Source organism: Phalacrocorax aristotelis, chromosome 1, assembly GCF_949628215.1.
Source record: "Phalacrocorax aristotelis chromosome 1, bGulAri2.1, whole genome shotgun sequence".
Lineage (NCBI taxonomy): Eukaryota > Metazoa > Chordata > Aves > Suliformes > Phalacrocoracidae > Phalacrocorax > Phalacrocorax aristotelis.
Window position 1 is genome coordinate 203,725,614 of NC_134276.1, and position 13,673 is coordinate 203,739,286.

The window sequence follows — 13,673 nt, forward strand, 5'->3', positions numbered from 1 at the left end:
AGGAGACTCTTTAACTGAAGGTCAGGCAGGAAAGCCAGGAAAGGGACTGAAAAGGTAAACGTTAACCTGTCTGGTTACATTGCACAAAATAACTGAAAAGTTCAATGGTGAAGCGGGAACCTGGTTTTAAAGATTAGTTCAGTAATCTGAAGTGTTAGAAACATAAAGAATTATGTAAAAGGAGACAATAAGCTTCTGAACATTTTTATACAGTACAGATAAATAAATTTGTTTACTGCTACCTTTAACAAGTAGCTTTATTTTTACAAAGTTTCTTTTGTAGCCAAGTGTCTTCCTTTAATATTGCACAGATACCTGTGTGACAGATTTCAGCACGAGCTAGGAAGGCATTGCTGCTCCACAGTGGTTTTAACTGGTCATGGTCCTGTTGGTCTCCCTGCTCTCCAGTTCTGGGCACGGCATTTCCTTCCGCTCCCTTATGTTAGCGGTAGCGTTCATCAGGTTCTGCAGTGTTGCCGCTCAGGGAACTAAACTGTCAGAAAACCTTTTCCTGTTTTGTTTTGTCCGTTCTCCTGTTACTTTGCTCCTGGTTCAGAGTTGTCTTGAATTTGACTCCTTGTGTAATCAGTTAATTGATGGTACAAGCACAAGCGAGGGGCAGGAATATGAAGCTTGGAGTCAAAAAGGACCATACCAGTGCCTAACTTTGATCAGTTTAAGTTCTTGAGGAACTGCAGCCTGATTTATTCTTGAAACAGAAAATTGCAAAGCAACATTTATTTTGAGTGTCATACTGTGTTACAGAAAGAAGATTGTTACAGAAGAAATTCAGCGCCTTTGCACACACAGAAAAGCAGCTGAGCACTTTACTAGTTATTTGGTGTTGGAGGCTGTGGTTTATCTGAGTTGTGCACAGAGAGTGAAATAAAGACTCCATAAGTGGATGAGCTGTCTTCTTCCTACTCTGCGGGGCAAGGGGCCATGTGCCTCCATATAAGCAAGTTTTAAGAAGTAGGTTTTTCAAAGAGCAAAGACTTACATTAGCTACTGTCTTATCCTCTAGATATCTTAAGATGTGAAAAGCTGAGATTTCTTGGTGTCATAGGTATGCAGCATGCTTTAGAGACCTGTGAGTTTGGGGTTTTCTCTTCCAGTATTCTTGTGATGTGATAATCTGGTAGCCCAGGCAGTTCTGGTCCTGTGTTGCCAAATTATTTTAGGCTGGGATGGCAAACAGCCTACATAAATTTCATAAGTCTTCTGAATTGTGGAAGAAAAGCTTTGTCACATTTTTCCATGTTTGTTCTTTTTTTTAAATATATATATAGTGTCTTATGCAAAATAGTAATGGCAGTGGTGTGTAGTTTACTTCATAATCCCTTCCAAACAGTTTGTTATTACAAAAAGTATGCAGATACTAGTAATCTACAATATTTGCTTAGATCGCCAGTTCCTAGTTATGATCTACTTGTTTTTTCTTTTGTTACGGGTCTTTGGGAATGGAAGGCACAACTTCCATCTTCAATACAATTTTAAAATGCCTAGATAAGGCAGTGTAGTACAAAATCTTTCCAAGTCAATAGCAGTAGTATTTCCTGTATAAACTATAATTAATGAAAAATTCCCAACATTCTTTAGGATTGTCAGCATCCTCATGATTGCTCTAACCTGGGAGGCAGCATACCATTTGAAGTTACTGGTCTGGTTTAAAGGTGTCATCACCTTGACTCTTTACCACAGTGACTCTTGTAAAGTCTATTTGCTGGTTTTTTCCCTGCCTTTTTTTTTTCCTTTGTCACTGTTGTGTTTCATTTTTTAGTGCTGTTGATGAAAATTCCAGTATTCCTGATTTCTTCTCATTAATCACTTGGTTTTTTAGCATGCAGAATTTTTGGCTCCTTTTATTAACACCCAAGGGACATCAGTCAGGACTTATGACTATTGCATTTGTCCCTATGTTAGTTCTGTCCTGTATATTTTAATTTTACTTTTTCCTCAATTTCATGGTTAACTTCAGTCATTACCTGCATTTTTCCATCAGAAAAGAAATGAGCTTGAGCATTACTTTGTGGTCCTGACCCTGAAGTTAGCCATGATTTGAGCAGGGGCTTGGAGTAAATGACATTCAGTGGTCTCTTTCAGCTTAAACAGATGTGTGATTAATTGCAACTGTGACTCTGGCATTTTCAGAGGTAAAATGCAGTTTATACTGGCCAGCTAATTACTGAAGCAACTTACTGTTTTTTGCATAAAAAAGCTAAAGGAAAACCATACCTGGGGGAGAATAAAGCTGATGTTAAATGGAAAGAGTGTGACATTTATTTCTAAGATAAGACTAACCTGTCTATGTAAGCATGTTTAACTGCTGTCTGAGTAATACCCTGGAGATGTCTTTGTATTGTTTCAGTTTCAAGTTTCAATTCACCATTCAAATTACTTAGTTTTTAAAATAATCTCAAATGTAAAAGTAATCTAATTCACTGAAAGATTTTGTACATTATTTTTTAAATGATGGTGGGATTTGTCACTTCTGTGGAACAAGAGGGAGATATTGAGCACGTTTCTAGACATGGAGTTTAAAAATCTATCTCCAGGAGCAGGAGAAACCACATGGATTTGGTTTTGTCCATTGCCATTTTTGCCACTGCCTTTTTTTTTTTAGCTTTTCTTTGTTAGTTTTAAACTAGCGTGTCCTGAATAGTCTTTCTCTCTCCCCTCCACCCTTCCCTTCTCTCTTTACAAATAAACATCACTAATATTTTTCAAAGCAGACTTTGTGTGTATATTTAGTGGAGGAACTGATATATAAGAGAATGTTTAAAGTGTGTATAATTTATAGCAAAAGATGGTCATTAAAAATGTAATTTCCCACGCAAAATTGTGAGGTCTTACTGTTCAACAACCTTAATTCTGCAGTGGGAGAATGGTTTAGATTATTTCTAGCTTGTGTTTTATTGTACAGTTGGATGTAAATGATTATGAATTATATAATAATAGAGAAGGAACTTCATATAAGTCATCTGGCTTTGATTGTTACTAAAAAAAAAAATTCCTTTGTATGAGTTGGAGAAGATAAAAAGTCATATCTGACACCTGCATTTTCATGCCACGATTTGCAGAAGCAACATTTTCTTGTGTTTCTATGGTATTTGTGTTTTTAATGCACATTTTACCAAGCTGATGCATTACAAAACTGTCATACAGCTACAGCTGTCTTTTTAGTTGCAAATGTTAGTTATGTGAAAACTATAAGCAGAAGTTATATTTATTTTCCAAGCACCATAGTGAAGTATATACAAAGTAATATTTGGTTTAAGATTTTAATGTAGGAAGGTTGTATTTCCTACAGTCAGCATTCAGTGTCCCTGATTTCCACTTATCTTGCATATTTTTTCATGTGATGTGGGACACACTCGCATCCTGTTAGTCAAATAGCTCATTTCCAAGCAAGGCTTTTGTAGGTGTACAGTATCAACAGACATGTCTGGCCAAAGGATTCCATTTTGAGGGGACGGTGATTCAGTACTGCAAGGAGTGGGGTAGGTGGAGATAACACTTCCGCAAAGTGTGCAGGTACTTGAAAATAAGTTCTCTGTTCTTTCTTGCTATCAAGAGTCTTCTTCAAATCTACTGAAAGCATCTTCCAGTAAAATGAGGTAACTGTGGTGGGGGACATGGACTGCTTTTACTTACCAGAAGGGCTGGGCAGCTCTTTCTGTCTCAGTCTTGTTACCTGTATTTGCACATGGGGAGCAAGCAGATTACAGGCTTTGATAGAGGTGGCCGTGCCAGTCTGGGGTGAGTAGTGCACACCTTGGTCACTTTGTTTCTGTTTTAGGGGGAATCCAGATGTTGGTAGAAAATAAAGACTCTTTGCAGTCGCTCTTCTGCCCCTCCCTGTTTTTTTTGTACTTTGGTAATTATTTCAGTACGGTTTGACAGTTGCTCCCCTTATTCACCAGTTATCTGCTGTCTTCTTCAGTGGTCTTACCTTTTTCCCTGGAGAAGTCTTTTCTGAGCTAACTTTGGAGAGAGCTGTTTTCTTCTCCAAAATTAACCTCTCTTGAAATGCTTATCACCATTGCTTTCAACTAAGCGGACATGGAGGGGGGATTGTTGCCTCTAGAAGATAAATTTTTGTTTGGGGACGCTGTTGTCTTTTTTGCTGCTCATACCAAGGTCTAGATTGTCAAGTGGCTGTAATCTGATCTAAGAATTATTCCAGTGTCCAGAACAACCCTTCAGTCATGGTTGCTTTGAATAGGACATGGTAGCATTGAACTATTCTTATTAAAAACAAGAAAACGTATCTAGAAAGATATATAGTTCTTTATATTTTCTGCTTTCTTTTTAATTTCAAACTTTACTTGCTCTCGTCATTGTAAATTCTCTGCTCTGGATTGCATTTGTAATATTATTATGCCCAGTAAAGTGTGTCCCCCATTGGAATTTCTGGTGAGACAATATTAATGCTTCATAGTGTTTTAATTAAAAAGTAATTTATATATACTCTGTGTGTGCTTACGAATCTTGAGTTTAATAATGAAAACTGATTTGTGCCAGTCTTGCTAGCATTGAGGAACTAACAGAGTTAGTTGAACCTGTTTGGACTTGATGAATTTTCCTTTTACAAACTCCTGTATAGTGAGGTTTTTAAGGAATCCAGTCTGATAGTGTTTAATTTAAGCTTTTTAGCTATTCTGATTCAATAACAATTTATTTGTGTAGTGTGATTCCTATTTCTGATTTTCAACCTGTGGTTTTGTGCCCTTGAGATTCTCCAATTAATTTACGTGGACTTTTGGCAGGTAGCTAATAACTTCATATCAGAAGACTCACACTTACAATAGACACTTGCATCTCTGCTAGGCTGTTTCTAGACATCTGAAAATGAAAAAAAACTTCCGAAGTGCTGCTTCAGGATGTCACTTACTCTGCGCCTGTGCATCGTTTTGATGCTGTGTTTCTCACAGCAGCATTTTGTGCATTCTCCTACACGTCTGTGCAGTTTCTTTGCATCTCGACTTCTGCTGTCTCAGTATCATAAAGACTCAAATGGTGTTATTTACCTGTTAGGTGCAGTGCTGTTTGCCAGCGTTCTGCAGCAAGCTCACAGGTACCAGAACTTTTCCTTCACTGCTCTATCTCCTTGACAGTGTCTGGTGAAAACATAAATGACTTTGTGATGCTGTGAACTAACCTGGTTTCTTATTCCACCTATATCCCTGGATAGATTTCGCCAGTATTAATACCTTATGTCTTTTTATAAGTTACTCCCTGCAGCCAGACTTCATAAAAACTCAAGACTAGGATCCAGCCAGACTTGATATGCCTCAGAGCCGGGCATATTTGAAAGAGCTTAAAGCTTTTTAAAGCTTTGAAGGTTAAATGGACTTAAGGAATTTTAAATGGAAAAGAGTTGTAACTTTTTTGTTTGTAAAGGGCAAAGTCTGTATGTTTTCATAACAAGATTGTCACCAGACCATTCAAACAACAGAAAAAAAATGTTGTAAGTTGCTGAAATGTTTTAACCATTTTTGAAATACTTCATAACTGTAATTAAATGCATGTTTTTGAGCTCAGACTTTGTGTCAAATTATACGTGGGATAAATACTCCTTTCTATGGAGTTTACAGTGCTGTTAGTGGAAATCTGTGGTTCTGGTCAAAAATATCTTCGGGTAAGAATTGCCAATGTGAAGTGATTCTTTTTTCTCCTTTGAGATCACTGACTTCTAATATTAAAACAAGAAATAAAATAAACAGGCCAGACGTAGTGCCTGCTTAGGGTTTTGTTTGTTTGTCTTACTAGTAGGGAGGATTTAATTTAATCTAACTATACAGTTTTGGCTTCATCAGTACTAACACTAGCTACATGAAGAAGTTACCAAAGAAGTTTACACCTCACCACTGCTGTTCTTCTAAATTGAAGTTGAGTGTGTTAATAGTCTTCATCTGGCTGTAATGCATTTGAAGGCTTGGTTAGTCCAAGACTAGCACTGCGAAGGCGTCATTATTGGTTAACCTTTCAACTGGATTTCATAGCCTGGTATGAGCAGTAACAGAGAGAGGCTTTTGGTTTTCAGGAGGTAGAGGGACGGTTCACATCATATCAGACTATGAAATACCTGCAGCTTGGTGGTGCTCATTTGTGCCCAAGAATGCTTGAACAGGCCTGTTTGGATCTACTTGTGATACTGCCTGAATTACTGTGAGAGGGTTGCCCCATTCCTTTGTGGGGTTTTTGCGGACTGAAGGCACTTTGCACTTCATCGTGGCAAGTACTGACATTATAAGCAGTGATGTTACTTACATAGTGGTACAGACTAGGGCAGAATTACTTACAAAAATAATTCTAAGGCCAAAATATTTGCCTTGGTTAAGAACTAATGAAATAAAGTACCTGCATGTGTCACTTTAAAAAAAAATAATCACTATTTTTAAAGCAAGATATGACTTATTGGAGAAGTAGGAATTAGTTGTTGATGTTTATCTATCATGGCTGCTGTCATGCGTGTTGTCTTCACTGAGGGTCCTCTCATTTTTCCTCCTATTTAAAAGGCGCCAGGTTGGTATTTTCGTCTGAGTCAGAAGCCGCATTTGCAAGTTCTGTAATAGATTTCGGATGCTGCTGAATAACATTGGAATGCCATTTTACATCATCTTTAAATAAAGATGTCACTACCCTCTTCTGAGAGGTTTTGCGATCTGTGCAGCCGATACTCGGCACAGGGTTACTAATGCAGCAACACCTTCATTAACAACACTGGGCGTGGTGGCATGATCACACCAAAGTGCATAAAAGTGACAGGAATTTCTGCCCTCTGAGCTGTGGTGGATGAGTATGTGTGCTTGTTCTTAAGTTACAGCGATGCAGGGTGAAACAAGTTACCTCACTTGTAATGTTAGAGCTCTGAGGCCTTCAGTAGTAATTTAAGCCTATTTTACTCTGTGTTTGTAATGGCTTAAGAATGCATGTATTGCATGATGTGTTTCAGCCGAGAGGGACAAGTGCCCATCATTGTCTGACTGTACCCGTCTTTTGATTTCATTAAATTCCTAGTGCCATCACTGAGAAATACCTCATTAACCATCTTTGTCTCTTCCCAGAGTTTTTGCTGGGGAGACAAACAGCAGGCTGTTTGAACTAGGAGGGACATTCACACAGAATCAGAAATTTCATGTCATGACATCTGTTTCAAAACAGGGATGACATTCCTGACTGTATTTTAAGCTGTAGGATCCTTGACCTTGGTTACTATAACTAGCTTTTAAGCAGGAGATTTTCTCTAGCAGTCTGTAGTCGAGCCTGGAATATTGTGACATGAAGCATAACCCGTGTGCTGTGTTTTCTAAAAGGATCTTTAGGCAGAGATTTTAAAAGACATATTCGTTTACTGTTTCAACAGTTGACCAGTACAGAAATTCTTATTCCACTTCTTGGCAGTAAGTGTTAAGACAAAGGTGTTGCTGCCTGTGTTCTGGCTCAGACTGAGGGATGAGACTGCAGTGTTAGTATAGGGCCTTGAAACCCAGAAGGGAAAAAAAATCCCTTTAGCTTGGTAAGAAGCTCTTATGGAGCAGTGTATAAATTTGCTTTGTATAAATTAATTAACAGTAGTGGCCCTGCAGTATTTTCAATTTTTTTTCTTAATATATATTTAAAGCATATTTTCTAATTCTTGTATATATTTTTAACTTTCCCACAGATATGCACTTATTTGGCCATTATCCAGCTCATGATGATTTCTATCTTGTAGTGTGCAATATCTGCAATCAGGTAGTCAAGCCACAGGTTTTCCAGTCACACTGCGGTAAGTGAATGTTTTCTTTCCTGAATTACAGTGCCAAACTGGCGTATGGTTCTCTTAAGAATCATTGCATATGATCATGACAGAGGCATTGCAGATATACTTTTCTGGTTATCTTGTGTTCTTTCCACAGAAAATACCAGCGATGCCTTCAAATAAGTGTATTTCCTGTAGAGGAAGTTAAATTAGTTGTTGTAGAAGCTGGACTTTTCAAGTTGAACATATACTAAATTAACCTAACAAATAAATCCTGTTAGTTAGACACTAGCTAGGCTAAAACTATTATGACCTAACATTGAATTGTCTTTTATCAAAGCTGCAAAGTGAGGGCTGTGATACTGATCTATGGTAACTAGAAGTTGGATGTTATGGATTGTTTTCTAATGGGATTTATGCATAGGTGTATATAGGGCTTATTTTTATATTTATCATAGGGTTTAATTTTTTACCTAATTGGCATGTTGAGTCACGTTTGTTAAGATTCTCTTGAAAAACGTTCATTTGGGAAGCTGCAGGAATGTGCAGATATTTATTTCTGTTAGTATGACAACAGAAAGATGACAATTTTTATGTTGATTGTAAGCAGAACTACTTTAGCTAGAAATTTTTGCTATTGATTAACAAACTACTTTCAAATATTATCTGAAAAACTTAATCCCAAGGTCTGGGTTATTTATTACTTATCCAGTGGTTTATTTGTTATTTGTCCAGCAGTCTGTTTCTGTGGTGGTTTTGGTTTTGTTCTGTTTGGTTTTTTTTTTGTAAAGTATTGCAAAATGTGACTGGAATGGCTAGCTTTGCATGAGGTTTAATCAAATTAATTTGAAGGTGATTGCATAATAATGAATGGTAATTAATACTGAGGATGGAATCAATTAAATACATTAAGAAAAAAAAGCCCCAGCAAGATTTTCCTTGCCTACATATGACAAATAAACTTCACAAATCCTGTGCCCCTCTCAGTCTTCTTGACAGCAAAGAAACTCAGTAAGGGGAAAATGTAAGTGGGATGAACAGAAAATATAGTCATTTATTTACTTTTAAAGAGATATTACCAAAATATTATCTTGGGTTTTTATAGAGGGGCTGCTAACAACCAACCAGGAGCAACTGCATTCATCTTAAAAAGGCAGTTGTATGACTTACCACGATGTTTCACCCAGACTGAAATAATTGTGAAAAAAATTGTAATAGTGGAATTACAGCATTTATATCCAGTGAATAAGAAAAGTTCTGAAAGTACTAGTACAGTGGGAGAAGGACTTACTAATTTAATGGTGAGGTCAGGTGTTCATTTCAGTGTTTTAATGAGCAGACCTACTATTTTTTCCAAAATTTGTTTCCTGCCCTTAGTCATATGTGGATTCTTCCTGCCCAGCTTCAGGTATCTTATGGTTCTTTCAGTGACAGAAAAGCTTCTCTGCATATGATCACAGGTACAGTGGATACTATAAACACTGAACTGGTGCATTCAGAAAAGATCCGCTACAGAACAGAAGAACCTATAAAACACCTTGCTGTAGCCTTCCATAGTTGTGCTGTTTCCTGGACATGACGTTCTGGTTTGGGGACCAGTATGAAAGCTGGTCCTGTTTTCATGTAGGAGGCATATGGAATGATCTTTCTGTTAGATGAGAGTGAAGTATTCCGTGTTAAAAGGAACCTTTTGAGCTTTTTGGAAGTAACGAGTTACCGCCAGTGTTAGTGTGTTGCCAGTTAGGTGCAAAGATCCTGTGAGTCACTATCCCATTTTCTTTTTCTCTTTTCTCTATTAGTCCATTATTTATAAAATTCCTTTTACTTCATCTTCATTACAGCAATCCTGTTACATTGAACCATTGAGCGTTAAATTCTGAATTGCTTGATTTAAGAGCCTAAGCTGAATAAAGACTTGGGGAATACTGAAAATAATTGACCAAAGGTGTTACCTCTTGAAGATCGTACTTAATCTGGTCATATTTGTTTCAGGAAAGGTGTACTGGAATATTGCTGAAAAGCCTGTGGAAGAGCTTTGAATGTAAAGACAAATATTTTGTTTTAAAAAAGAAACAGAAAGGATGATGTACTAAAACCATATAAAAGAAGTTTTAGAATAGAAAAGGTTTCTTGTGAATTATTGTAAAATGTCTAATAATTTATTTTTAAAAAAAATCAGTCTCTTAAAAGTGCTACATGTTATATAAGTGATGTGCATCTACTGACACATAGTTGTTTTGATAAGATATGTGTAAGCTACACATGGGTCTCATTAACTGATCTGTAGTTGCATTGTCTGGTGAGAAAATGGTAAAAATCTTGCATTAGAAAACAGACCAACTGTGAGCTGCTCGTGACTGAAAAGTCTCTCACTGGATATGTTATGATATCAATAGCCCATTGAGAAAGGTCTGGAGAAGAGACATTTGAAACATTGGTGCTGGCTGCACTGGGCTCTTCTGTGAAGCAGGAATGTTTAACTTCCAGTTTTATTTAGAGTTTTACCACCTGTTAGGCACAATCAGTTTAGTGGATCAGATTTTCTTTAATTATTTAGGCCATGCATCAGTATACTTGTAAATTCAGTGATGCTGAACATGCCTGTCAGTAGACTTTGAGGTGTTTTAGGCTGTCATATTTAGCATAAGTGCATTATTTTACATGTCTTGAATTGCAGCTTTAAAGTTGTAACAAAGACAATGGAATGAGAAAGCATTAGAAGCCGCTACTGGTTTTTTGGCTCTTTGAAGGCTGTGTCATGGGGAGTCTTTATTGCTGCTGACAAGGACTTGTAGAGATCTATCCCAGAATCTCCCACAAAGTGTGATTTGTTACTAATACCCCTGGTAAGATCCAGTCCATATTCTCTCGGTAAGGATTTAGACCCATGCCAGACACGTGCTTTATGTTTCTAGGTTCCCTGCATTGTAACTTGAAGGTCTTGGCTTTGGAACAGCACTGGAATGCTTAGTTTAGCAAACATTTCTGTATACTTCTCTTGAGCCCTTGCTGGCATTTGCGTTCCTCCAGAGCATAAGACGACCCACTGTTTCATTTGTCTCTAATTTCAGACAGATGGCAGCCATCCTTGATGGCACTGGGAAGTTGTGAAGACTATAGAGGCAGATGTTGTTATTTAACTTTTAAGGGTTTGATTCCTGGAATGTCAAGCAGAAAAAGAGAAAAATCTGGTTGTGGTTCAGGCTTTTTTAATGGGAGGTGATGCATTGTACAGCAGAAATCAGAAAGGTAAAAGAACAGATCTGGCTCATTAGAGGACTGGCTTGCTGGACTTGAGAGTCTTTGTAATAAACACCGTGTAAAGCTCAGTACTGCAAAGTAGTAGATCTGTTTTAGCCTCTAAGTCGAGAAAAACTGAATTATTTTTAAGAGCAGTTTCACCTCCTTGTATCTGGAATAAACATTTATATCCATTTGTAAGGATTAAATCATTCATGTACATATGGCATAAGCCCAACTGAAAGAGAGACTTGCTGTTATAGGCTGCTGGATGAACTATGTAAATCAAATAATTTCTTGAGGTCATTCAGTATTATTGTGCACTTATAGTATATCATAATGTCCTCAACAATAGGGTTGAAATAGTGGTGTTTGCTTCTGAAGTCAGTCCGTTGGAGTAACTTGTTGCAGTGGTACAATATCTCAGATTATTTTTTTTTAATGTGTGGACATGTAGTTTTATTTATTTCTCCATAAAGTAGTTTGAAATGAGAAGTCAGTCTAGTTATACAGCTTGTAGCATTTCTAAGTGTACTTGGCACAGGGGGAGTTCTAGTTTTGAGACTTCGTTCTCAAACGCCCCAATGAAGATATAGATATAGAAGATATAGAGCACTTCTTGGGGCACCAAAAGTGTAGTGGTTTGGTCTCCCTGAAGTACCATGATGTTCTTACTGTTTGGTTTTTTTTTCTCCAACATACCTGTTTTCTAGGAGATTTTTAGGGTGGCAGCCTATGCTGGGCACTGTCCATGTGAATTCTGTTAACTCCAATTCTGTGACAGTCTGTCTGTTACATGTTAAGATGTGATCCGTACCGTTTCCCAGGAAATGTTTCTATTTTCCTTTGGCCCCAGAGAAAGTAAAGCTTCATATTCTTATATTGCATTGTCCTTTACTAGAATAAAGAGCATCAGATACAGTTCTGGTTATTTTTTTCAAGTGTTCCAAACAATAAAATGCTCATTAACTTGGTTCTTTTCCTGTTGAAAGGAAAATCTCTCATAAAAGGTAGCTCTGGCACAGTGATGAAGAATCAGTGTACATACAGAGAGCTTGTCAAAACATCTTGACTTTTTCTTTTAATATGAGGAAATAAATTAATGACAGGAAAGTGTTAAAAGTAAAGTTGGGGGGAAGAGGTGAATTAGCCAAGCTAAATAATGTGGCTTGGTTAAACAATAACTGCAGTATAACCATCAAAGAAAGTTGCCAAACATACCCTAGAGCAGTTTCCAAAACTATGGAGGGTATCATAGTGAACTGAATAGTTAAATCCCCATTTGATGAAGTCGTAGCATACAAAGGAGAACTGTTCACATTGTCAAGGAGAAATTACCATCAAGATCTCTTCTTTTGCTAATTTCTTTATTGGAGACTCGTTGCTATCTATCTTCCCTGTCTCTAAGGTTATTCTAACAGGCTTCTAATTACGAAGTAGAAATTCTTATTCCTTAAGAAAGAAAAAAACTATGCTTCATTTTCACTACTTCTGAGTTATAAATCCTTGGGTTGACATCCTCATGAAAGTTGGAAAAGGGTATTTCCTTTTTATCCGTTTGTCTGTATAAGCATCATTTAAAAGAAAAACAAGCTAGAAAATAATGGAGCACTGAAGAATATAAATAAATAATTTTCCTTTCTATATCATAATTCTTTTCCTAAGAGAGGTTATATATTTTGAATTACTCAGACTAGCTATTTTGCATTGTAATAGTTGTGCGTTACAATTTAATGAACCATGATTAAAGACAAGAAGGCCGAGCTTACAGTATGAATAAGAATTATTTGCTTTCTTAACACGAGCTGGAACATTACTAGCTGGCATCTCTTTTTGCATAAGGATTTTGATATGGGTATCACTGTCACATTTGATGGATTATTCTCAGTTTTTATATTATTTTCAACTATTGATTTGAAATTGGTATTGCTTCTGGTATTGGTAATTGGCCTTGGGTTTTATTAAATACAGCTGTTTGGGGTTTTGTAATTGGTAATATTTTATCCATTGCATTTGACCTTTTATCAAGGGGAGTGCTCTTGTGCCCTTCAAGGACAATGGCATTTTGAGTGATTCTACTTCTGTTACTGCGATTTTCTTTTTTCACAGCCTTGTCAAACTTGTTATACGATATCATTATTGATTGAATAACTTTCTGTGTGTCACGTAGTTAGGTTTCACTGCATAAAAGAATTAAAATAATGACAATTACTCTCGTCCCTCCCGCTTTTTGTTAAATATGGAAACAGTAGCAGCTAGACTGACAAAGAATCCCAAGTTTCCTTTTCTTTTGGTGGGACTGGGGGGAGAAGGAATTGAATGTTTTTTGTGTACATCATTTGTTCTTTTTTACTTGTGCAGTTGCCTAGGACACACTGATTTTTTTCTGCAACTTTCATTTCCATTACTTTAAATTGGAAACCCCTAATTGCTGAAAGCATACAAAAAATTTGCTTTAGCTTCAGTCTTTTTGTCAGAAATCTTGTTCTTGAGACCAAGGTACCAGTGGTATGATCCTCTGTCTCCTTTCTGTCATGAAAATCTAAGCTGTAGTTCCTGAAATGGTACATGCAGGTTATGCGGGTCTGTCATGTCCATGTCATTGCAAGTTCTCCAAGCCCAGCTTAATGGCGCTCACTGTGAAACTGCGGCTGCAAGCCATTTTTTGCGCCACTCCCATAGAACT

The 13,673-nt window shown here is 37.1% G+C and overlaps 1 protein-coding gene across 3 annotated transcripts in view; it reads left to right on the plus strand.

Moving 5' to 3' along the window:
- The window catches only part of ATXN7L1 (ataxin 7 like 1), a 119,444-nt gene that overhangs the window by 33,351 nt on the left and 72,420 nt on the right, over positions 1 to 13,673 (plus strand). For 2 of the 3 annotated variants that reach the window (XM_075081380.1, XM_075081381.1), the window contains exon 3: positions 7,670 to 7,774. The exons of the other annotated variant lie outside the window; for it this stretch is intronic. In XM_075081380.1, coding sequence (XP_074937481.1) covers positions 7,670 to 7,774 — 105 coding nt within the window. The remainder of the gene's footprint in view (positions 1 to 7,669; positions 7,775 to 13,673) is intronic. 3 annotated transcript variants of the gene reach the window in all.